Below are 27310 nucleotides of genomic sequence, written 5' to 3'. Positions count from 1 at the left end.
GGAGTTTAAAGGTTAGAAGCTGACCTTCCAGGCACCTTTGGCCATCATTTCTGTGTGTGTGAGCCAAGAAAGAAGGACAGAAAGAGACACACATTCAAACGTGTCCAGCTGCTCCCTTGGGTAGCTATTTAGTTTGTAATGGTAATGAGGATGAGAGGGCTGGGGAGAGACGGCTTCAGGGCGAGCCACAGTGGAAAACCTGCACAAATGATGTCAGAGCAATCGCGACCACCGATTGGAGTGGAGATTCCCGGCGAGAGCCTATAAAACCCGGGAAAGACAACAGCAGGAACCAGCAAAGGCAGAGAACGTGAGAAATTCCAGGAACTGCACCGTGTCCATCTGTCCGTCCCCCTGTGTGACTGAAACCGAATCAGATTAAGGGTAAGGAGGCTTGGAGTAAAAAACAGACCGCATGTTCCTGTGAGTATATGTGTGTGTTTGGTGGAAAGGTGAGGGACAGGTGTATCTGAAGACATTTGAGGAAGAAGAATAACGCTGGTTGGTTGGTAGATAATCTGCGGTGTTTGATCTGAATTTGTTTGAGCTCCAGGGTTACAGATGAACAGTATCGGAAACATCCTGTTGAGGGGTTGCATTGCTGCAATAGTGACACAGAGGTGTGAAATCATGTCTGGTGTCAAGAGAGTGTCTTTCAGTGTATGTGTGTGTGTGCAGGGTGTCCAGTGAAGTGTGTGTGGGCAACGGGAGATGGCTGGAGTTGTTTATTTTTGGGGACGGAAAATGCTAAAGTTAGCCCATGTTGCTGGACAATGCATTTCCCCAGTCGTGGGGCAGGAGAGGAGACGCATCTGGTGCTCAGCAGACCTGTGAAGCTCCAAGGACGGGTCAAATGCACTTTGAAGTGCATTAAGGAATGATAATCTACTATTGTTACAAAGATATTTTAAGTGTTTAAAAATTTTTAGCAGGAATTTTTGGATTTTTTCTAAAAATTACAACTGACAAATCATGACAACAGACACTTTTATAGATTATAAAATCTGTAATCTGTAAGAAATCTTCTAAAATTTGTTGAACATAATTTTTTTTACCGATAGTTAGATTTTATTATGACTTATTAGTCAACTTGCAATAAATTATAATAACAAAACCAATAATAGGAATTTGGATTAATAAAACATAAGCACATACATGAAGAATAATATAGGAAGATTGAAATAAAACTCATAACGTCAATTTTAAAGCGAGTTCAAAAGTTTTAATATGGATAAGTTCAAGGTTTTATAATGGTGTGTTTTTCCATTGGTGATCTTACTCCCTCATTTTCTTTAATATATGAATGAGATATTTATGAGATCTATCTGATATTTATGAGATACATTTAAAATACATGAGATATCGGATTTATAGCAGTTTTATTATACTCCCTCAGTTGCTTTAATATACTGATAAATCTTAAACATTTGTCAAATTTGATCACTGACATACTGTACATGACTGAGATATTTATGAGATATATATGATATTTATTCAAAATAAATATTTATAAGATATATCGGTTTTAAAGCAGTTTAATTATACTCCCACAGTTGATTTAATATATTGATAAATCCAAACATTTGTCAATTTTGATCACTGACATACTGTACATGACATATTTATTAGATATATCTGATATTTATGATATATATTTATAATAGATATTTATAAGATATATCTCTTGTTATGAGGGAATAGTTCTTATTCCCTCAGTTAATTTAATGTACTGATAAATCTTAAAATTTGTTAAATTTGACCACTGACATGTTGTATATGAATGAGATATTTATGAGATATATGATATACTGTATATTTATAATAGATATTTATGAGATATATCTGTTTTATGGTAGTTTTATAATAGTTCTTATTCCCCCAGTTGATTTAATATACCGATAAATCTTAAACACTTGTATTTGATGATGTTTCATCACTGACATGCTGTAAATGAATGAGATATTTATGAGACATATTTACAACAGATATTTTTAAAATATATCTGTTTGATGAGGGAATAGTTCTTATTCCTTCAGTTGATTTAATAAACTAATAAGTCTTAAATATTTGCCAATTTTGACCACTAAAATACTGTACATAACTGGGTTATTTATGAGTTATGCCTGATATTTATGAGATATATCTGATATATATGAAATATATTTATGAATGATATTGTTTTATAGTAGTTTTATGATTTGATTTGTGATTATGATGAGTTGATTTAATATATTGATAAATCTTAAACAAATTTGACCACTGACATGTTGTATATGAATGAGATATTTATGATATATGATATTTATGATTTACTGTATATTTATAATAGATATTTATGAGATATATCTGTTTTATAGTAGTTTTCTAATAGTTTTTACTCCCTCAGTAAATGTAATATACTGATAAATCTTACACATTTTTCAAATTTGACCACTGACAATGTAAGTGACTGAGATATTATAAGATATACCTGATATTTATGAGATATATTTATGATAGATATTACTGAGATTATTCTTTAGTATTTTTCTAGTAGTTTTATGATTTTCTTTTTTAAGGTTCATCACAATGATAAACGTAAATCCAAAAATAATGTAATTGGACTTTGAATTTAAATAAAAAAAATAAATAAATAAAATTAAAAAAAACAATATATATATATATATATATATATATATATATATATATATATATATATATATATATATATATATATATATATATATATATATATTAGTTAAAGTGAAAATTATTGACCCTCCAGTGATTTTATTGTATTTATTTTTTTTATTTAAAAAAAATTCCAAATGATGTTTAAAATATCAAGGTATTTTTTTTACAGTATTTCCTTTTTTTTCTGGAGAAAGTCTTATTTGTTTTATTTTGGCTAGAATAAATGCAGTTTTTACTTTTTTTAAACCATATAAAGTCAATATTATTAGCTCTATTTTTTGTTTTTTCTACAGAACAAACCATCAAGATACAATGACTACCTATTTACCCTAACTTGCCTAATTACCCTAGTTAAGCCTTTTAGTAGGCCTGTCACGATAGGAATTTTTATTGTACAATATATTGTCACAGAAATTGTTGCGATAAGCAATATTATTGTCATTTTTGAGATTATTTTGTCATTTTTTATATAGTGATTATATAACAGCATAATAATGCAAACACCCATAATCACTTTACAATATTTATCAATCTTAAGGTTATTTATATTCTATAACTTAATGTTTAAAAGGTAAACATTCGATTATATGTACTATCAATTGTACTATTAGGTAAATAGCCAACTGTAAACTTTGATGATGAGGTCGATTGTAGAATAATGATGAGGTAGAATTTAAATGTCATTGTAAAACGGCTTTAACGTTAGTTGTGACTTTTTAAATTGCATCTGCAAAAATTTTTGAGGTCGATATATTGATTATTGTGATTTTTAAATGTCATCTTGAACATTATCTAGTAAAACATTATGTACTGTCATCATGGCAAAGATAGACAAAGGAAGTTATTAGAAATTAGTTATTAAAACTGTCATCTTGTAGTGGGTAGCACAGCAAGAAGGTCTCTGGTTTAAGCTCCGGCTGGGTCAGTTGGCATTTCTGTGTGGAGTTTGCATGTTCTCCCCATGTTCGCGTGGGTTTTCCTCCGGGTGTTCAAGTGTCCCCCACAAGTTCAAAGACATGTGGTGTAAGTGAATTGGGTAGGCTAAAATGTCTGTAGTGTATGTGTGTGAATGAGTGTGTATGGATGTTTCCCAGTGATGGGTTGCAGCTAGAAGGGCTGCGTAGAACATATGCTTGAAAAGTTGGTGGTTTATTCAGCTATGGCGACCCCAGACTAATAATGGTACTAAGCCGAAAAGAAAATGAATGAATAAAACTGTTTTCTTTAGAAATGTGTTAAACAGAAATTGAGAGAAAAATATAAAGGGGGGGTAATAACTCAAGTGGGCGAACAATTTTGACTTCAACTGTATGTGTGTGTATCTAAATAATATTTAAAGTAAAGTAGCACTAGTTTAAGTGCATTTTCTAGTTTAGGTCTATTGAAATTCCATTTACAGTAGTTCCTGGTGCACTGCAATTCAACACAACTGCCAGCAGACGGCAGTCAAAATGTAGATTTTACTGCAACATCACAAAGCTGATTGTGAAAAATAAAGACCTAAAACAATACTGTAGCCTTCTCTTAAATACAGTATTTACCTAAATAAACCGACCAGCACATTCACTCAAGCTTTGAGAGTCAACACTAGCGCACAGTCCCGCCATGAGGATGTTTTTTTGTGCAAGTGTGCTTAAGAGTGTTTTGGGGACACACAGGTAGGGGTGCAGGTCAGAGTGTGTGTTTGGGCTGAGTTCATGTGTTTGTGTAGAGGGTGTGTGTTAGAAGCATTCTCACACTCTCGCGGCTGCCGGACCGCCCAGTCAGAGTGTATTTTCACAGATGGAGTCTGGATGAATGTAAACACCGCCCTGTATCACAGTAATTCAACACGGTGCTGAAGCTGGAGTGTGTGTGTGCATGTTCAATTGACAATGCACTGAACACAGAGACGTGAAGACTGCAATCACTATAATTATCGATATATTTGGGATTTTGACATGCATTACGTTTAAAGGTTTTTTGGGTCTGTTCGATATTTGAGGTCCATCCAAGATTTGAAAGTATAATTTCAGTTGCTGGCGGCATGGTGGCTCAGTGGTTAGCATTGTGGCTTCAAATCAAGAAGGTCGCTGGTTCGAGTCCTGGCTGGGTCAGTTGGCATTTCTGTGTGGAGTTTGCATGTTCTTTCCTTGTTCACTCTGAGTGCTCCGGTTTCCCCACAGTCCAAAGACATGCGGAATAGATGAATTAAATAAGCTTAATTGGGAGTAGTGTATGTGTGCGAATGAGTGTGTATGGGGGTTTCCCAGTACTGGGTTGCAGCTAAAAGGGCATCCGCATATCCGCATATGTTTTTTCTAATGTAAAGCATATGCTGGATAAGTTGGTGGTTCATTCCACTGTGGTGACCCCTGATTAATAAAGCGACTAAGCCGAAAAGAAAATGAATGAATTCAGTTGTTCAGTAGGGACAGTAAATGTGTTTAAATTTTACATTTATTTTCAATAATTTTTACTAAAGAACCCTAAATACTATTTTTAGTTATAAAAATCTTGTATTATATTTTTATTTTTAGGATTATTTCATATAATTTAAATATTATTCAATCATTTTGATTTTTCAGTAATGTTGTTGTGTGTTTTTGTATTGTGTCTTTAATGTGACAATGTAGTTTATTAAAGTTTAGTTAACCTTAATTTTGGTTTTTGCAAATATTTTTAAATAATGGTGCTTTACAAACTACTAGAGATTACAATGTGTTAAAGCTGATATAAACTGTATTTCTTTTATTTAATTTTTGCTTTATGTAACAAAAGTGTTTTTATGCTATTAGTTTGTTTTTTTAACTACAACAACCGTGGTTTCCACAGCAATAAAAAGCAGAACGACTATATCAAATATAATCAATAGAACCAAAACATCAATAGAGCCACATTTTCATGTAAGAATTATTTATCAAAAAGCATTTTCTAGACAAGGTATAAACTATTTTGTTTTAAAAATAATAAGTGAAACTTAAGTGAGTTTTCCCACAAAACGACATAAATAATTTGTCATTTGGGGTATGTAAAATATTCTTATTTAAATTGAACTATAAAATTGTTAAAAAAAAAAATGAAAAACTCGCTTCATTTTGACTTATTACTTTTGAATACAACTTCTGAAAACTTTAGTTGTCTCTGACTTGGTATTTGGACTATTTTATCTGACAAAAGTCAGATAATAAAGAATAAAAACTAATAACATGACTTGTAGTTGATCATTTGGAAAAGTGGCAGAAGGTCGATTTTTCTGATGAATCATCTGTTGAACTGCATTCCAATCATCACAAACACTGCAGAACACCTATTGGAACCCACGTGGACAAAAAATTCTCACAGAGATCAGTCAAGTTTGGCAAACGAAAAATCATGGTTTGGGGTAACATCCAGTATGGGGGTTTGCAAGAGCTCTGCAGAGTGGATGGCAACATCAACAGCCTGAGGTATCAAGACATTTGAGCTGCCCATTACATTACAAACCACAGGACAAATTCTTCAGCAGGATAGCGCTCCTTCTCATACTTCAGCCTTCACATCAAAGTTCCTGAAAGCAAAGAAGGTTGAGGTGCTCCAGAATAGGCTAGCCCAGTCACCACACATGAACATTATTGAGCATGTCTAGGGTAAGAAAGAGGAGGCATTAAAGATGAATCCAAAGAATCTTGATGAACTCTAGCAAGAACGCTTTCTTTGCCATTCAAGATTACTTTATTATTAAACTACTTGAGTCATTGCAGAGATGTATGGATGCAGTCCTCCAAGCTCATGGGAGTCATACAAAATTCTACACTGTACATTATTTCTGTTAAGTGACAAGACTTTTGTCTAAGCAAAGTCAACCTTACTGTCTTAATTAAATAATTAAAAATTAAGGCGTAATCATATTTTATTTCGGTAAAATAAGTCAAATCTAGAGGGCTTTGCCTTTCATATAAGCCACTTCTGATACCAAATGATCAACTAGAGGTCAAGTTATTATTTGCTGTTTCTAATAGGTTTCTAATTGGATAGGCAACAAGACACACATACATACAAATACATGTACTGTATGTATTTATATATATATATATATATATATATATATATATATATATATATATATATATATATATATATATATATATATATATATATATATATATATATATATATACTGATTGTCAAAATGGCTTTGTTAATGTAATGCAGATGCTGGGCTGTGGATGTGTGCTGCTCTCTTGTCTGCTGACACTGACCTTGTTCCACTGCAGTGCCGAAAGCCTTCACATACCGCAAGGAAGACCAGAGGTAAGTTCAGGTCTCGCTCTGATATAAATATGTACTGTATGAGAGAGAGAATAAGGTTAGATTATGTGTTCATTTACACTCGGCCTGTCTTTAAAATCACAAACACATTTCACGTATGTTTTTGGATTAACTGAACGAAGTGACAGATGATAAACTGTCATCAGTCCCACTGCTCTATAAATACGGTGGGGTTTCCCCTAGAGAGCCTCTGCAGGAGGTTAGTATACTGTTATGAATATGAGCTACCTGTTAGCCCGTCTGAGAACTGACCCGCTGGATCACCCTGTCTGCCTGTCTTGTCATTATCCATATGTAATTGAAGGAAACAAATTCAGTTTTGCATCTGAAATGGTCTACAGTTGGCTTCAAAGGTGGTAAAGTTCAGTGCTCAGTAATATGGAATGCTATCGGGGTCAAAAGTCTTCAAGTGAAATTTGATAATGTCAACACAGAGTTTGAGCGCATCAATGTGTCAACAAGCAAAACAGCCAATGAAATTGCTGTATATGATGCAATGGCATGATCAAACTTAGCATGCATGGTGACAAACTAATTTTATGGTTTTTGTCCTCGATGGCCTTCCATATTGAGTGAAGTCTCTGCCTTCCTGTTGGTAAAATATGTGCCAGAGTAATTGCCGGTTCATTCAGCAATGTTGACCCCTAATAAAAAAAGGAAATATGCCAAAGCAAAGTGAGTAAGAGTGACCTTCCATACCATAATAAGGACTGCTCAATGACACTGATAAGAATTTATCGACACTTTAAAGGTGCAGTATGTAAGTTTGATGCCTAGTGGTTGAACTAGGTATTGCATTCCTGGATCAAAACAAACGCAAGAGTAGGTTGCCAGATTGGTGACCAATATGAGCGATTGAGTCTGATGATTGAGCCAAAAGGCTGATTTATATCGCGTTCTAAATAAAAGCAATGTTGATAGAAGGAATATTTTCTATATTAAAAGGAGTTTTTGTCCTAACTAATACCTCAAATTGATATATTAGATACGGCTTCTATTTCTTGCAGCTGTAAGAACAACTGAAAACTGACAATGATCACTTCAGGTACACCTCGTGTGCTTTATTCAGTGTTAAATGCTAATAATGCAAGTTTGAATGCCATTTTACATTACATTTATCGCCATACTACTGAAACCAGCAGCAGATAGTTCACCTCAGACCTTGAAAATAGTGGAACTTTATAACTGTGACTCAAAACCAGAACATATCAGTGATTCAGCATATACATTTAATAATGTTAAAGAGGCTTAATGTGTATTAATCAGATTATAAAGCTTACCATTTCTTTATTGAGTGGATATTCTGTCCTTCTAAATGGCTGTATTTAAATTTTGTGTTTCATTTTCGTGTTTCGTCTGGTGCAAACAGTCAAAATGCTTATCAACGCAAATCTCATCATGTAGCACGGGGTTACAATGTAATCTGCTCATCTAATGTTTACGGTTATACTTTTTCTCATAATAATAACCACCTCATGTGGAACTCTGAATCTGCGTCTAATTTCGGAGTCTGCTACTGTCCACCGGAGATCCCATTTCAGTCACGGATGCATGCTTTGAGAGTCTTTTCTGAATGAGTTAATTAATTAATTAATTTTCCAACAAGGCTGTGTTAAAATATAATTGGCTAAACTGACATTGGGTTGGTTAAAAAAAAACAATACAAAGACAGCCGTTCCAGCACGTAACAGTCATTTTTAAGACTTCATCATCGTTTTTCAGGCCGAACTCACACTATGTACAGTTGCCATGAACCGAAGCCGAAGCACGCTTGTCCCCCCTCCCGTCTTCCCCAATGTCCTGCACTCACATTACATTCAGCCCTGAGCACGCTGACTTCATCGATGATACGCTGTTCAATAAGAAGCGCTCTTGCTCAGCACAGTGGAGATTTCTTTAGTAACATTGTTTTAGTCTTTTGGGATGCAGTGACACAAAATTTTTCGTCGAACTGATCAACCACTTTTGACGCTCATAAACAATCATTAAGTCCTCGTGCTGCAGGAATTAGGAGGTTTGCTGAAGGTGCAGCTGTCGTGCAGTGAGGGGTTTACGTCTTTAATAATCTACAACAGTTTCTGTTTTATGCTTTAGAAGAGTCAAAAACTTCTAGTTTTATTATTCGACTTGCACTTGAATTGACATAAAAAAAATTGACATTAGCAAATTTAACATTGTGTGTATTAATTTCAAATACTAGTCTTATGCCTAGTTCAGACTGTGTGATTTTAGCCCAGATTTTGGCTCGCCGACAGGTTTTGAGAAATTGCAGACAAATGCCTGAAATCACAGGCAAATCGCTGCTCGTGCACCTGAGTGACAATCACACAGTATGAACTATTAAAGACGCGATCTGAGAGAATCGTTGATGAGTTGCTGATTCCTGTGAGATATTTGGCATGCTTAATATCTGGAGCTGTCAGCTATTCAAATCATGCCGTGTGAATTAAGTTTTGACTGAAAATAACATCGGCGATCGCCTACAGCCAATGAGAGAGCAGCATTCACTTGTGTGTGCAAGTGTATACCTGCTGCAGGCCAGTGGGAGGCTGGGGGAGAAGTTAAAAGCGCTTATTTTCGGTTTATTTGGACCCAAGAAATGGAGGAAAAACTAGTGGAGGTTTGACAGACTCAGGAGCAACTGTGTCTGTTTGACGTTTCATACAGAAATAAATTACTTTATTATCAACATTGAGGAGAAATGGCTAATTCCCTTTAAACCCAGGTGAGCAAATATTTATATTTTCTACCCCATTAAAGGCTTCTTTCTCATTATGCAGTTAATAACAAAAGATATACAACGTGTTTTTGGCTGTGAGACATAGTTTGGATGAACTTGTCGGCGATTCTTCCTATAGTAAAGTCATGCAATGTGAAAGCCCCTGTCGCCGATCCATCTTGGAGTGTAAACAAAGCAGCGACAAAACGCTAAATCAGATAGTCATGCAGTGTGAAAACATCTGTGACACGATTACTTTGAAAATCATGCAGTCTGAACTCTGCATTATACAAGCATCCTCATAAGCACAGTCGGGTATGTTTTTAGTGGATGCAAACAGTTGAGAAAAAAAATGTGTATCAGTATGTTGGATCTGTGTATTAAGTCTTAAAGTGGCAGCAGCCTAAAAACCTCTGCTGCTATAAAATTTCTGTTAGACAGTCTAGTAGCTGAAGAAGATGTTTTTTGCGGTAATGATTATTGCAGTTGGGAAAGTTCAATGGTAGCAATTTTTGAGTAATAATAAACCTATTTATTAAGCATTCAAAAGACAAAATCAAATGAAACAATAATTACAGGGTACTGCGCTCATACACTAAAAACAGAGCGGCAGCAATTTAAAACGGCGGCGGTATAAGCTCCGGCGGTAATGGTCACTTTGAACTCTTACCTACTATATTTATAATACTTTTTGTTATGGAGCAAGTGAAAAGGTTTTGAGGACAAGTAAAATAACTAAACTACATAACATTAGGGCTTTATTTTTTATTTATGGGGTGTACTTACTCTTGGCATGGTTGTCTTGAACCATGTCCACACACGATTATCCCCCTCCCCTCTCACCCTCGGCCTGCACTCGCATTTTACTTTCCGAGCCAGAGCACGTCATCGATGATACCACTGTTCAGTTTAACAGGAAAAGAAGCGCACTCGATCCATACAATGGAGATTGCTTTAGTTCTATCGTTTTGTATTATTTTAAGCCATTGGATATGCAGTAACACACAGTTAAATCTTTTGCTGAACAGATCCACCACTTCTGACGCTCATAAATGTTCATGACAATCATCGTGCTGCACGTATTAGGAGGTTTGATGAAGGTGACAGCTGGCGTGCAGCAGGGGGTTTGTATCTTTAATAAACTATGACAGTTCCTATTCATTAAAAAATAAGAAGGATTAATAAATCCATAATAGTCACTTAAAAGTGACTTTGGGTCTTAAGTTACACACTCAGGCGCTCACACTACAAGCGTTCCGCAGTAAAGCCCAACCGAACCTCGCTCTGGCACACTTCTTCCAACCGGGCCAGGGCTGGCCAACTGAATCGCACAAATTCAGTCACACTTGTCAAACAAACTGGGAAATGGGGGTAAAAGGTGCCTGGGCACAGTTTGGATAGCCTAATTCGAGTACACTTTTAGATTACCTAAATGTTTTACAAGCATGACTAAAGTCTCAGGCTGCATTTGAAATCAAAATCTTTTCTACCATATAGTACGAAAAAACAGTATGGGAGCCAAGTAGTAGGTCCAAATCCATAGTATTAAAAAACAGTAGGCGAGAAGTACCCAGTTGACGTACTAATTCTCAAGAGATTTTGAAGTGTGCATCCAGTCTACAGTTTACTATTCCTTTTTACACTAAAGCCATGCGAGAGCATCTATGAAGGGGTGTGAAGTGATGCAGCTTAAACGAGTAGGTCATGTGATAATGACAACATGGCAGATGTAGTACGTCCAAATTCCATTCATACTATACTAATTCATACTATACACTGTAAATAAAATGTTGGGTTCCACAGTTTCTTCATTAACTTAAATGTTAGCTTAATCATTTTTACAAATTTAAGTGGATTAAACATAAAACAATTTGTCTCCCCAACAAAACTAATAATTGTGTAATTTTAACTCTTTTTTTTTAAATTTTAAATAAGTAGTTTGAACAAGAAGCAAAAGTGATTTTTGAGTTTATAGAACTTACTTTTTAACGGTTGAGAAGTAAATTCATTTTGTGGTACCTACTCGAGTAATAAGCTATTTCAGCCTAAACTATGTCTACCAGCTGAAACCATTAAGCTTGAATCTACTTTTGACTATTAGACCGGCAAGAAACAATGTTAACCAGCTTACAGTGCCACCTTAAAATTGTATTAAATGTTCGTCAGAGAGAATAAAAACTTTGTGGGTTTTTGACTAATTTGAATACTGATTTTTAGAGCAACAGAACCACATTAAATAAAACCAATTATTTCCATGTCTTACTGATCTAGTATGTGGAATCTTCTGTCGTGGAGGGCCGCAGTGTCCAGCGAGGCCAAATGGAGCAGAAAACCTCAGGAGCACTGAGTGCTAAACTCCTCCTGCACGACCAGTTGGTTCGGCTGGAGAACGATGTCATTGAGACCAAAAGGAAACGAAGCTTCCCTGGATCCAACACGCCACTGGACCGTCTGTCAATCAGCACCATGGACCCTAAAAGCAACAAGCAGAGGTAGTGAAATAAAGAAATGCTGTTCTTCTAATTTGGAATTATATGACAAATATATATATTTAATTATATTATTATTTCATTAATGATCGCTTGATAATAATGAAAATTAGGGATGCAACAATACAGTTAGCCCACGATTTAATACATACCTCGGTTTTATACGCGGTTTTCAATTTGGTTCAGTTCTCATGGCTTGTTACATGTTGTTTTTAATTCTATAAGCAATAGGAACAGTAAGAGGTTAAGGAGAAAAAAAATAAAAACGATTTATTGCAATACTCATTTTGTTTTACTTAAAAGCCAAGACAAGTACACTAGTTCCTAATGTATTGTATAAAAACAATTAACACTGAAATCTCAGCTGCTGTTAGCCCATGCACAAACTGGGGAACACAAAAATTCCTACATTTTGAAAATAAACCTACATGTGAAGTTAATAAAGATAAATTGGGCATTTCAAATAAACATATTTCTACTTAAGTAAACATAAATAAACCATCCTAATTATCTCTGTGCTGAAAAAAGTGTGAGACTTTAGTCTGTAACGTGAATCGAGTGCTTTTATAAGATGACAAAAGCCCACATCTCCAATCACCGAAAACGGCTGCAAATCTTTAGCAATAAACACCCACACTGCCTTTGTTATTTTTATGTGTCTCTCGGAACCAGTTGGGTATGTTTGCTTAAAAGATTCAGCGAGGGATTGTTGCTATTTGGAGGATTATATTACCTTCTCTGCTATTCTGCCTTCAGACAGTGATATTGCTGGGTGATGGCGCTGCAGATGTGCAGTCATGTTTGTACGTGTAAAACAATGCTTGCACAGTTATTTTTTGTTCACTGTTTTTTCATTTATTGGCATTATACTTGCCGACAAAACCGAAATGTCCTTACACTGCAGATTTGAAAGACGCTGGCGCTTCCTCATACTGTTGCCTCACTTCGCACTTCCTTGTACTGTTGCCTCAGCCTCGCTTCACCGTCGCTTGCCATGTTAAAGTGTGGAATGATGGTTAAGCGTTCCTAACTTTAGAGCATAGTGATTTTATATTTACATGCGGGGAGGAATTTCCTCATCTCAGCTCATAGACTTACAGGCACACAATAAATTAAAGGAGATATAAAACGCACACAAATTATTTAAACGCAAAAACGAGAAAACTGCAAATCATAAGCGTGTATTGAACCGTGGATGTCGTACCGAACGGTTCAATATTATATTGAGAATCATGGCATCCTTAATGAAAATATTTTGAAAAATCAATTCAAGTCATCTTTATTCCTATAGCACATATTTTACAATGGAGATATTACATTCAATGCATTCGATTTTTACATTTAGGATTTGGTACTTTATTGGTTGATCTGTGATTCATACGGATCACAACCCTTAGTTCGGAACACATGGACCCACAGATTATGTCAATACATTTTTTTGTACTTGTAGATTAATCCTAAATTTGTAACGATCGCAGAGAGATCGCCTTTCGCTTCATTTAAATCCCATGTATGAAAGCATTTAGGCTTTCCTGTAAAATATAATGATGACAGAAGAAGTTGTGGTGGCTTATTCGAGATGTAGTGGGTTTCTTAGGTTATTAAAGGTGTTTTCTGTCACTACTTGTTTAGTTTGCATTAATGCATTCAGCGTAAACAGCACGATTAATCACTAAAAGATCGGGATCTCAACACCTACAACACATAAATTATAAATGATGGTGATTTGCATGTTTAATAATTCTAACTGAGTCGCTGAATTCAAATCGGTGTTTGAAAAACACAAAAATCAAGAAAGACATTCAGTCTTTAGTCTTTTGAATTAGTTCTGAAGTTACAAACAGTCAAATAACAAAGTAGTACTGGGATAACAGCTTAATTTAGATAAAACCACTGATGTTTATGCTAAAGATTAAAATTGCCGCCATATGCATTTAACTTCACGCTCAAAAATGAAAGTTGTAGGCAGCATTTGTATTATTTAATCAATAAGTGGCGACAACCAGCCATTAAAAATATGCCACTGAATAATTCTTCAACAGTGACACATCTAGCAATGAAGGGAAGTGAATAACTGAAACATTTAATGAAAATGAGACAAAAAATAAATATGTTTTCTACATTAAATGATTTCAACATTTAGCGTTATCAGCAACAGTAGTAGAACAGTGAATTTTTCACAGTACTGAATATTTTACTTTTTATTTTTATTCAGCTGTTTATTTCTTAATTTTATTTTATTTTTAATACAATTACAGCTTCTAAGTTCTGTTTGTTAAAAAACTTTTTTGTTAAAAGTTTCTTGCTATTGTTTTTTGTAATAAATGGAAATCAAATTACATTTGTCATCTCCTCTTTTTGGCTGATCGGCATGGTATGATCTATGACTAAAAAGACCATATGATCCGAACCATATGTTTTGTGATCTGTTACACCACTAGTTGTTAGAAATTAGTTATTAAAACTATTATGTTCAAAAATGTGAACAATCTTCTTTCTGTTTACCAGAAATTAGGGGAAAATATACACAGCGGCGCTAATAATTCTGACTTCAACAGTATTGATACCTACAGAATATTATCATAGCAATGTACGTTTTAGTGAAATCCATGTTTTAAAGACCTGTTTTGAAAACCTGAAAAGCATGATTTTCATTTGCTATGATCCCGAACAGATGATGTACCATAAGTAGCTTTCATTGGCCGTGGCTCAAACATATACAGTTTGTATTGGCTGTATTCTCTATTATGCACAGCTTGACAGTTTTATGTGAGCGTGTTTGTGTTTTTACAGTTCACTATGTGCAATTAATGTTTTGTCTGTAGCTCACAGTTAAAGTTACTTCTATTTCTTGGGTGGAGTCGTCGTTGTGCGAATTGGGGTTTAGTATGACATAATAAGTCTTCGATACTAATTTACGGGAATGGACAGTCCAACTGTGCTGATGACTGTAGCGTCAGACTTCCAGTCAATGATCAAAACGTGTTTTATCTCTGTGAATGATTTGATCTCCCTGCTGAACGGAGCATGCGGCGTAACTCAGCATGGCCTGAGGCTCGGACAAAGCCCTATCTAAATGATCCTTAGCACTTGATAAGATCAGGACAGAAGCCAAGAACAGCAGCGAAAGCACCACGCCATGCATTATCAAATCTTGGCACCAGAATCCATCTGTCACGAGTCTGATAAACACATGAAAGCTCACGAAACCTCTCCATAATGATGTGATTGTTCTATGACTACTCACAGTAAATTAAAGTTAGGCTAACAACTAATAGTATTGGGTAGTAATGAATTATAAATGCTCAAATTACTGTAATTGAGTAGTTTTTAATCACCAAGTATGTAATGTAACTTCAACCACCCATCACTATTTCATATATTTATTTTTTCTACAATGATTGGCTAAATAGAACATGATTACCGTCCGACTGCATGTTATGGATGAGAAGATGAAGGATGCCTAGGGTGATGACTGATCTCCAAATGGCCTTAAACTATAAGTAAATACACTACAGAATGTTACGTTTTCAAACACATGCACAAAATGCAGGAATTCTATAATCAGTGTCCCATGAGCTTGGTTTTTGGCACAGCTGGACACTCGTAGCTTGGGATTTAGGGTTCAAAATGCATAACATAAGCATTAACAAACAGTGACAGTTAGAGTTTTGCCCCTTAGGTTGGAATTCGCTCCGCATTTAAACACATCAACCTGCTTTCAGTTGGCTTATAGGTGAACATATTAATGCATTGTGTTTATACCTGCCAACATTTGGCAAAAAAAAATCTGAATTCCAGGAGACAGAACAATATGGGAGAAAGGTCTGAAAAACGGGAGACTCCCGGGAAAAACAGGAGTGTTGGCAGGTATGATTGTGTTCTCAACTTCTCATATTAAATTAATTTCACATTTAAAATCTGTAGTTTATGAATGGCAAATAATTTAACTTACACTTATAAACACCCTTACAATAAAATGGCGCTGATGTAAGCTACGCTTTTAAAGCGCAGGGTATAGACCTTATTCTTCAATGCGGAAGTGCGCTCTTTTTTACGGTTCAGTTGCCTATAGGAGAAATGACTAGGTATAATAAACTAACTTGCTCCACAAACAAGTGTGTGCATGACTATACAGACATAGCAGGATAATATAATAGGAAAATATCAGTTTGCAGCCAAGACAGTAGTTGCGACAATATGGAAGCCTCCACATTCTCCTAATAATCCTCATTGGATTCTTACCTTTATTGATATTGTGTATCTCGAAATGTCCACTGCTCGCATCCATGGTGCAAGAAAGGACACCATCAGACTTTGGGCACAAAACTTAGACAAACTTAAAGGTTTACTAATTTGAATCAAGGAGACATCAAAAAGCAGAAACTTATGGTTTCAGGCCTCATCATTTTTTAAATAAATAAATATAAATATATATATATATATATATATATATATATATATATATATATATATATATATATATATATATATATATTTTTTTTTTTTTTTTTTTTTCATCTATTAATTTTTATAAGTTATGTTATTCTTTATAGTAATTTAGGGTTCCCTGTTTGGGCCTCTAATAATTTTTCTTCATTGTCGTAGACCTCTTTCAGCATGGTTTTGAATACCTATTTCTATTTTTCTAGTACCATTCTTTTATTTACTTGATTTTAACTGGCTTAATTTTACCCTTACTTACAGATTTTGTAAAATGCCTTTTTTGGTTCAGAAATTTGTTTATGTATTTGTGTGTGTATGTATATATAATTTTTTTAATTTTTATTTGTTTTATTATGTCTTTGTCATTTACTCCTCTACTCTTCTTTTTCCTTTGTATTGTCACTATTGTTGTTGCTGGCACTATTAATAATACTATTATTTAACAACCCGTATATTGGTTATTACATCTATGCACATTGCAATATGCTGATTGTCTATGGCAGGTTTTTTTGTGTTCAAAAAAAAAAAAAAAGAAAATATCAGTTTGCAACATTAAGCAGCATAACAAGCTGTTTTTAATGTCTAAAAATGAATAGAAGAGAACAAGACAGGAAAATCCCAATGGCTGTACCCGCTCTTATGCAAAGAACAAGGTCAATAAAGTGGAATTATATTTATAATACTCACTACTCATGAGTAGTTTTGTTTAGAACAGAAATTTTACTAACAGTTTTTGCCAAGTAATGGTACTTTTACTCGAGCATGATTTTAAGTACTATTCCCACTGTATCTTACCACAGACTGATAGCTTCTGTCCACATTTATTGGTCTTCTATGTATTGTCATACATTTGTGAAAAAAAATCACAAGTCCAATGGCATAATGATTAGAAATCATGCCAGCAAATCTAGTTCATTTATCACACTGGAAAGGGGAGGTTTACTTGAGGTTTCATGCTTTAAAAAACTGTTACAGTCATCCAGACAATATTCTAAAGTAGCATATTTCCCAAACCCATACATGTTTACAAGAATGATCAAATAGAAGATTCCCTCAATGTTGGCATTGCTGAAAAAGTTTTGAAACTTCTATTGTGTTCATATTTTCTGTCAACATATTAGCTTGGTTGCAGTCTGAGTGCTTTGCTTTATTATTTTATAGTGCACTATAATATCCACCTTACATTGCAATGCAGATATAATCTACTTTATTTTAAGGAGATTTTTAAAAGTTGAATTGACTTCCATAGTAGGAAAAAATACTATGTAGGGCTAAGTCAACGGCTAGACCACCAACCAGCATTATTCATAACATCTTCTTTTGTGTTCAGTAGGAGGAAACTCAAATAGGTTTTGACAATTATTGAGGTAAAGCTGGTTTGATATTCGCACATTCAGTCTTTCTCAATAATAATGTAATCGCAGAAAAGTATTAATTGGAAATTCTAAATAGTAAAATCATATTAGCAGCCAACAACCATCAAAGTACAGCATTGTTCACAATTCACAGTCAATTAAATAACGTTATTGGTGATGTTGTTTTGAAGTCATACTTACATGTGATTTCAGTCCGAATATCCAAAGTACCATGGTAATCAATGTATGGAGCTGTCACTGAACGAATGTGTGAATATAAAACCAACTTTACCTTAAATCGACAATTGAGTAGGTCGGCAAAAATTTCATATTAGGGTGAACTATCCCTTTAAATAGTGAACGTTGGTAAAGATGATCAGGATGTAAACATGTTATGTCAACAAACATGTATCTTGTCAATGCAGCAAATGAATATGTGGATTCAGACATCCTTCATCAAACAGACATCTTTAGTCACAAAACAGTTTTGGTCTTTTAAATAGTAGAGAACGGTGTGATTTTGGATATGGAAAAATAAATAATATAAGTTGACACCGGAACTTTCCCATATTCACGTTAAATGGTGGGGTGAACTCGTAACGTTAAGCCTGTTTAAAATACATTCTTCTAATTTAAGCAAATATAATTTCGGTAATTCTGATAAATATAACATATGTAGAGTACATTAAGTATTGCCTAACGTAACGTTACCACCGAAATGTAACGAGCTGTACGTTAGCATTTCATTTTGAACATAGCCCTACATAAAGCCATTTCATTTTAAAAGTCTTTCCCTCCTCAATGTTTCAAGAAAATGGGAATATAACGAAAATCCATCAATGTGAGTGAGAGACAATTTTCAAAGTAAATATATTGATTTCTTCACCTGTAGAAAGGCTGTTGAACTGCCGCGGCGGCGAGTCAGCGTGCCGATTGACCGGATTGGTGTAGGCCGCCTTCCCAGCAGCCGAGGATAAGCTCCCCCCATGACCACGCCCCCGGCAAATACGTAAGATTAAGTGTATACTCTCTGAGATTCATGTATCATAAACAAATATAGAAAATGTATGTATATTGAGTGAAAATGAGTATATTATGCTGCAAATTATAATCAGAACAGTGTTTTGTTTGTCATTTGTTCCACAGAGGGGAATATTGCAGGTAGATGATATGCATGATAAGCACACCAGCCAACACAACTCACTAACCACTGAACGATCTCAGCGTCCTCAACACACGTTTAATCATCGCTGCTCCAGAGCTGTTCTTTCTCTTTAAATGCAGAATTAATATCTGATTACTATCAGTTTGGATCCATTATCATTTTATTTCAACATATAAACTGTTTTTAGAGTAGTGCAGGGAGCAAAACCTGGAAGATCATATTAGTTTCCCAAAGATTAGCATATATGCTAAGGTTTTACAATTGAGTTTTTTTTTTTTTTTTTTGGTTCATGAATAAAATAAAGGTATTATGAAATATGGGCTGTGTCCAAAAAGTTAGGCAGCTGACTTGTTGCCTTGCTGCACTATCAGTCACTCTGGAGGTACGTTTCTTTATCAAAACTGATTTCAGAGGCTGCGTCCAAAATCGCCTAGGCCTACTAATCAGTATGTACTGCATTTGAATTAAAATTTACTATTCGACCATTAGAAAAGTACATTCTATACAATATGAATGTGAGTAGTATGGATAGAACTCGGACATAACTACATCCGCCATTTTGTCATCATCACGTGACCTACCTGTGACAGTTACATCTTTTCTCTCCCATTCATGAATTTTTTTGCGGGGCATCATAGGATAGCGTAGCGTCCATCAGATGCGCACTTTAGAATCTCACTGGAAGTCATTTGGCTACTTTTCGCATACTGTTTTTCGAATTCTATGAATTCGGACATACTACTCGACCCGCATGCTGTTTTTTTATATAGTACCATAATGTGATGTAAGCAGTGGCGTAGCGGACGGGCCCGCAGGGCAAGCACCGCGGGGGGGCCCCGTGTGATTAGGGGGCCCCGCGTCGTCACGATTTTCAATAATTGAAAATCCGGCAACCGCAATAATCAAACTCTTGGGAACAACTGTGGTCGGAACCAAAGTTCACAGGTCTGTGTTCTCTGAACACCTCTCAAGCGGTGGACTACTTCATTCTGGTTGCTTGCCGCCAATGTTGCCAACTTAGCGATTTTTTCACTAGATTTAGCGACTTTTCAGACCCCCTTAGCGACAAATCTAGCGACTTTGTGTGTTATTGGAGATTTTTTTTAGACTGTCATTTGTCCATAACTGTACCGTCCCTACTCTTCTCAACGAGTTGCGTGTGATGCCGCCGGCCCCTCCCCCGCCTCACAGAACTGACAGGCGGCCCAGTCAGTCCTCTACAGCAGCCTCTCCCATCTGCAGCCCGAGAGCAGATCACCCCTCTGCGTACCGACGACAAATGATTTAGCACTGGCAGTGTGAAGGTATTTCCCTTGTACAGTCTAACCGATCTGCTTCTCCTTTATTTTAACAATTTAATTGGACCGTTTATTCTTTTTTTGTTCACAATCACAGATATTTTAGTGACAGTTTCTGAACTTGTCTGAGTTTATTACATATGAGAGATTACTGCACATTCACTACACATCTATAATGACATACTGTATTCAAACAGCAATAAATTTAGTTAAATAAACATGCTTATATAAAGTGTAGTGCAATTATAAATACCCCTGTAGTAACCATAGGCTGTTAAACAAACAGAAACGGAAGAACGTGATGACGTCAGTGATATGCAAATTGACGTATGACGTATCCCTCCCCCCACTTCATCAGGGGGCCCCGTCAGCGATCCCTGCAGGGCGGCCTCTGCATTTTGCTCTACGCCACTGTATGTAAGTATGCGATTTCAGACACAGTCAGACAGAGTTCTGACACCATATATATGAGCAATATCACATGAGTAGCAGTGCGACAGGCACGTGCACACATAGGGCTCTACCTGTGCAGTGCACATGCCCTTTTTAGGCTTGAATATAAAGTGCCCTTCCAAAATGATCAAAAGTGCCCCCGCGACGCTGCAAACCCTCCGTCCCGCCCTTCAGTATGCGCGCGACAACAACGTTCTTGAGTACGCGCGCTCAACCCCCCCCCCCCCCATCCCCACTTTACAGTATGCGCGCGGCAACACAGCCAATCAGAACGTGCGCGACAACACCGCTCTTCAGTACGTGCGCGACAACAACCCCCGCCCCTCACGACATCTGATCAGAACACGCGCGACAATACCCCCCCCGCTCTCATGCCCCCTCGCATTCACATCTGCAGCTGACGTCAGAACAGCAGAAGCCTTCACTTCAGAGCTAGTGTTTGAATGATTCTCTAGTGTAATGTCTAAAGTGATGACAAAACAGGTGATTTTGTGCAGCGATTTGAATCTTTTTGGCTTGAGACTTACGGTCTCATTCACTTCCATTTATTTTTAGACGTTAAAAACGAATCGTTTTGCTGCTTGATGCTGCAAACTGATATTGAATTATTATATTTTTCTATTTTGTCTGTATAGGCATGCAAACACTTGTTTGTAGAGCAAGTAGTTTGACTGTTTTCTGCCGTTTATTATTTAATCGGAAGTTCTAAAACAATCACAAAAAACGAGCGCACTTCCGCATTGAGGAATAAGGTCAATAGCAATCTAATGGCCCCTGACGCGCTCTAAGAAATTAAAAATATTTAAAATAGGCACTATCCTCATAAATAAACTGCATAGTTGCAATCTAAACAACTACATTCTCGAGTAAAAAATTCCACTGTTGCCCAACAGCAGAAATATTTTTCAAACTGTAGAGTGTCCTCTGCCTGTTGCTGCAAGTGGGAGGAGTAATACACAAAGGTGTAGGAGTGCTGCTACTGGCAGAATATCACACGGCTATCAGCCAATCAGATTCAAGAACCAGACAGAATTGTTCTATGAATTTAGTCATGCATGTACTTCCAAATTGACAGAGCTTTAGTGATAACTAAGCAATATTTGCTTACTGCAATACTAACCTCTCATTAAAAATGACAGGTGTAATCAAAAAGTGTAAAACACATTGGTCAAAAACATGTATTTACTTATAAAATGACACCCAAGCGGTGCTTTGAGATGACATTTTAAATGTTTTAAGTCACCTGTCAGAAATGTCATTCACCGGATTGTAGGATATCAAAAATAAGTACATAGGTATGCTGTTTTTATCATTTGATCAGAAGAAGGTACCTCCAGAGACAGGAAGTGAAGCAGAATTTGGATTTGGACATGTGCTTGATGCCTTCCCACACTGGAAAGCTGCCTCCAAAGGCCACAGCCATCAATACTTTTAACATGGTCCACTACAATGTGAAACAGAAACACCCATATCGAAAATATTCCTCCATTCAATAAAACAGGACAGGCTATGTGAGAATAGTAATAGTGCGATCATTTATTTATAGAACCAAATGTTAAATATCAAAGTTGTTTACCACAAGCCTTCTTTTACTTATGTAAAGAATCTTGACAGAATCAGCTAAAGTCTGTAAAAAACATCAGCAAAAGAGTCTGGAAACTTAAGCCACTTTTTGTCTAAAGCTAATGCTCTGGCTGTGCCGAGGTCATTTTTAAGTGGATGTTACTGAAGAATATCATTAGAGGAAAGTATTCAATATACTGCTTTTGTAGGAAATTGGCTTTTTATTCTCCAAGGTTTGAGATCTTCCCTGCACAACTCGATTCCATTAACGAATGAGTTTGAGTTTAGTTTGTGATGCTAGCAGCATTAGCCAATCAGAGAGGTGTTTGCTCATAGCTTCCACTGCACAACTCAATATTTACTCCAGTGCCTCACAACTTTTCGCTTGCTGTAATATACACAACTATTGTCATTTTCTCATTCTGACTGGAGGCGGATCAGCCTCGACAATAAAACAAATGAAAATACTTCTGTCTTTTCTCAACTGATTTTTCTCCCAATCTTTTATTTGTAGAACTGTCTTTGTGGGTAACGAGTTGACAGAAAGTCAAATACTAGTCACAGGTGAATGAAGCAAAATGTCCTAAAAGATTTATTTTATTTCAAATATACATCAGTGTGCAAATATAAAAATAAAATCAGTGCATTTCTTTAAAAATGTGGCTTTACACAGGAGTGTCACATTTTATAAAAGTATAACATTGAAAAGTTGTGCTTCGATTTTATATGCGAATAATCCATCAGTTGCAAAGTACTTGTACTGATAAGTATAGAAATATAAAAGTGTATATTTGATTATTGCTGTGTTCATTTGTTTATTTGGGTTAATGAGTCTTTTAAAAGAAAGTTCAAATGAACAGGATTTACTCAAAATATAAATCTCTGGTTATATGGTTGTCTTTACTGTAACTTTTGATCATTACAATGCATTCTTGCTAAATGATAGTGTTAATTTGTGTAAAGAATTACACTAAAGTGTCATTTGTATGCTCTTAACCCTAACCAGTTCTGATCATATGTATTTGGGATATTACATGTGTGTGTTAAAAACAACAGCAACAACTGTCATTTCAATAAAAATGTAAAAAGACTAAAGATCCAAGCACAAGTATAAAGCAGCTTGTCCTTGCAGTTATAGTTTTGACTGTTTGGTATGAGTTCATACCATTTATATTCTATTACTAAATACACAAACTACAAAGGTTCATAACTCAAGATTGAACCAAATAAAATAATTTGCACTCTTGAGTGTGTTCCTCATGAATAAAAAAACAGAAAACTGTTATTTTGTGGAAAATAACACACTGTAAAAAGAAATCTGTTAACTTATAGTTTCTGTATTTTATAATTCACATTTTTCCACTTATTTACACTTATGAATTGCATTATGGGACATTGATCTCTGCTATGTCATTTTTTATGTTAAAATTCAGCACTGCAGTTTAAAAGTGACTTTTATCAACATATTAGTAGTTTGAAACAATATATTGTATAAGAAATAATATATTCTACAGCTTGATTTTCTTGCTCTAAAAGCATTTGAGAGTTTCCTTGGCTGTGTTTTGCATCATTGTCTTGCTGAAATGTCCACCTGGTTTCATCTTCATCATCCTGCTAATGTAGATGTTGGACTGAAGCAGCTAATATTAATTTACACTGACGAAGGGCAGAGAGTTGCTGAAAAACTACTAAGAGATTTTAGTTGCTGTCTGGGTTTTCACCGCCTTTCTACACCCCCCTTTCTTCATGTGTTCAATACTTTTTCCCGGCGTCATTTCATTTTATTACGCATAACTTTATTTGTTAACTAATTAGATTAGTTTTCTCTGCATATATGGATTTCTTTGGTTGTTGCCAACATTTGCTGAATATTTTAAGCACCTTTAAAAATATGTTTTCTAAGAAAAATGGTCACGTGTTCAATACTTATTTCTCCTACTGTATGTAAGAATATATATGTACAGTTGAATTATTAGGGGGGGGGGCTAATAATTCTGACTTTAACTGTATTTATGTATGTATGTATGTATGTGTGTGTGTGTATATATATATATATATATATATATATATATATATATATATATATATATATATATATAAAATCTTTTCTTTTTTAAACAGAAATTGGGGGGAAAATTAAACAGGGGGTCTAATAATTTAGGGGGGCTAAAAATTCAGACTTCAACTGTATATTTGTGCACTATATTTCAACATATAACTACATATTTTGCACTATAATTTACTACACTAATGCAGGCAACACTGCATTTTAAAAATGCTGGGTTCCACTTAATTGGTGTTAGGACAACATAAAGAAATTAAGTTCACTTATTAGTTTTTTTTTACAAATTTAAGTTGATTGAACATAAAACAGTTGTCACTAAAAAACTTCAAGAATTGGGTTATTTCAGCTCATATTAGATAAGTAGTTTACACAAACAGCAAAGGTCTTTTTAGAGTCAATATATAATTCCAAACTATTAAAAATGTCAATAAAACACTTTTACAAACTTTTCCAAATCAAGAAGCATTGAAGAAAAGATCAAGGTCCCAAAATGCAAATCAAAACCATAAATAAAAGAAAAGAATCACAAAATACGGAAAACTCTTAATTCTTATTTGTCACAGTGTAGGAATGACCAAAAAAGCTGCTACCATTTTACCACACACTCACCACCAGCGCTCCGCATCCATGTGTGTGTGCAGCCACTGCAGATAGTTAGCCACCCGTGTGTACACTCCATACACCCTCTGACTGCCACACTCCTCTGGCCCGCCCCAGGACACCAACCCATGAGCCACCCACCTCCCGCTGCGGCCGTCCTGAGTGACAAACGCCCCTCCGCTGTCCCCCAAACAGGTGTCCTGACCTCCCTCGTAAAAGCCAGCGCAGAACATATTACCAGTGATATTATAGTTAACAGATCTCGACGCATAACTGGCTTCACATTCGTCCTGTGAAACCACCGGAAGCTTCACATATTGGAGAAGCTCAGAAACTGAACTGGAATCAGATGTTAAACCACTGCTAGAGGCTGAAGCATTGGCTGCGTTGATGCCCCAACCGGCTACAATACCCAAAGTGTTAGGGGTTAAAACTTGACTATCTAAACCAGGTCTTGGTAAACAAACAGGCCGTACTAACGCAGACAGCGCCACCTCCTGGTTAAGTTTAACCAAAGCGATGTCGTTGTTATAATTCTGAGGGTCAAACTGAGGATGGAGGATGATTTTCTCTACGGACCGATTTGTGGCTAAGTGTTTTTGGCGGACATCTGTAAGGCCTAAGTGCACTTGGATGTGTTCAGGATCGACCGGGACGACGGAAAGATCAAGGCGGTGAGATCTGAGGACGTGAGCGGCTGTGACGATCCAGAGTGGAGAGAGGAGAGCCCCGCTGCCGAACCAGCGAACCACAGGCACACGGTACACATCCTCCACTGAGAGAAGAACCTGCCAGGGGAACAGACCCGGAGATGCTGGTCTGCCGCCTACAATTCGCTTCTGATGGGCAGGGAAGGGCTGGGATTGCTCACCACATGCTTAAACACAAACACACAAACACACACACACACAAACACACACATGAAAGTTAACATGGACATGCATAGCAACACCTGATTGATTTATTAATATAAATGCACAATGGAATAACTTAAATAAAACAGGACTCCATACTAATCATGAAGAAAAAAAATCCTACTGGCTGCAAAAATTACATATGAAAACACAAATTATAATTCAAATTATTTTTAGATAATAGAAACTGGTTGATAGAAATAGTTGCTCTGCTGTGTGCTTTGATGAAGGGACATTTTTTGACAGATTATTCGGATTAATATTAAATAATAAGAAAAAAATTCTGTGTTATAAACACAGAATGTGTGTACTAGACTTGGTCTGTGTGTTAGCGGAAAAATCTTATTTTTAATTATCAATAAGCAATAATTTTAAGAAAAAGATTTAAAATTATATGCATTTCATATAGCATATACGATCAAAAGTATCAAAGGTTTGGGGTCAGAAGGATTTTTAAATGTTTTAAAACAAGCTTCCCCTGCTCACCCAGGCTGCATTTATTTCATCATAATTACAGTTTAAATTGTAAAATTGTGAAATGTTATTCACTATAAAATAACTGTTCAAAAGTAGTTTGACACTTAATTTAATAATTTATTTCAGTGATTTCAAAGATGAATTTTCAACTTCTTTACTTCTTTTTTAGCTTCATTACATTAATCCTTCAGAAATCACTTTAATAATAATAAAAGCAACAATGACTGAGGCAATAATTTCATTTGAAACTACATACATTTTAATAAATATTTAACACTTTTTTTTTACATCTAATGAATGCCACTTTGATGAACAGAAAATTTTCTTAGAAAAAAAAACATGAAAAAACAAAAACTGACCCCAAACTTTGGCCTGTAGTGTATATAATAGTTTTCTAAATATAGCAATATGAATATACTAATAAGTATATCTAAATATAGTAATATGTAGTATAGGTTTCAATCTTTATTTGATTAAAATTAAAAACAAAGGGTGTCAAATAGTTAAATTATTTTAATATTGTTTAATACCATTTTATCTATGTTGAAATATTTTTGTCAAAACTATGACTTATGTTTAATATGATTTCACTATAATTTTGTTTCCAGGATATTCTGGTAAAGCTAAAATTTTAAAGAACAAAACATATATTTTTCTTTACAAAATAAAAGTATTTTTGTATTATTCAACATATTTCTATGCATTATATAAATATTAGATACTTTACGTAAAATAACATAATGAATATGTAACATTTTTATTAATTTAAACAAACTTTAAGTGAACAAAATAATATGGTCACA

General features: G+C 35.3%; 2 protein-coding genes across 5 annotated transcripts in view; one reads left to right on the top strand and one right to left on the bottom strand.

Annotated features, from left to right (window-relative positions):
- masp1 (MBL associated serine protease 1) overlaps positions 1 to 27310 on the bottom strand; it is a 67723-nt gene that overhangs the window by 6605 nt on the left and 33808 nt on the right. Inside the window, exons 12-14 of one of the 3 annotated variants that reach the window (XM_073922594.1) lie at positions 25126 to 25993; positions 11946 to 12155; positions 6894 to 6979 (exon numbers count right to left, since the gene is read on the bottom strand). In XM_073922594.1, coding sequence (XP_073778695.1) covers positions 12137 to 12155; positions 25126 to 25993 — 887 coding nt within the window. In that variant the 3' untranslated portion in view covers positions 6894 to 6979; positions 11946 to 12136. Of the gene's footprint in view, positions 1 to 6893; positions 6980 to 11945; positions 12156 to 24555; positions 25994 to 27310 lie in introns of those variants that run through there. The other 2 variants (XM_073922595.1, NM_001386256.1) reach the window with 2 other exon arrangements.
- On the top strand, positions 292 to 22918 carry ostn (osteocrin). 2 transcript variants are annotated; one of them, XM_068213441.2, is made up of 5 exons: positions 292 to 384; positions 6847 to 6945; positions 11954 to 12174; positions 18865 to 18981; positions 19093 to 22918. In XM_068213441.2, exons 2-4 carry the CDS (start codon positions 6847 to 6849, stop codon positions 18947 to 18949), a joined length of 405 nt encoding a protein of 134 aa, XP_068069542.1. In that variant the 5' UTR covers positions 292 to 384; the 3' UTR covers positions 18950 to 18981; positions 19093 to 22918.

Source organism: Danio rerio, chromosome 15, assembly GCF_049306965.1.
Source record: "Danio rerio strain Tuebingen ecotype United States chromosome 15, GRCz12tu, whole genome shotgun sequence".
Classification (NCBI taxonomy): Eukaryota; Metazoa; Chordata; class Actinopteri; order Cypriniformes; family Danionidae; genus Danio; species Danio rerio.
This window is presented reverse-complemented; position numbering and strand designations above follow the sequence as displayed.

What these genes read in the sequence shown, in the direction of transcription:
- ostn (XM_068213441.2), top strand. Translation starts at nt 6,847, where the DNA reads ATGCTGGGCTGTGGATGTGTGCTGCTCTCTTGTCTGCTGACACTGACC. An exon ending in TACCGCAAGGAAGACCAGAG is followed by an intron (nt 6,946 to 11,953) that starts GTAAGTTCAGGT and finishes TTACTGATCTAG; the next exon opens with TATGTGGAATCTTCTGTCGT. An exon ending in CCTAAAAGCAACAAGCAGAG is followed by an intron (nt 12,175 to 18,864) that starts GTAGTGAAATAA and finishes CTTCACCTGTAG; the next exon opens with AAAGGCTGTTGAACTGCCGC.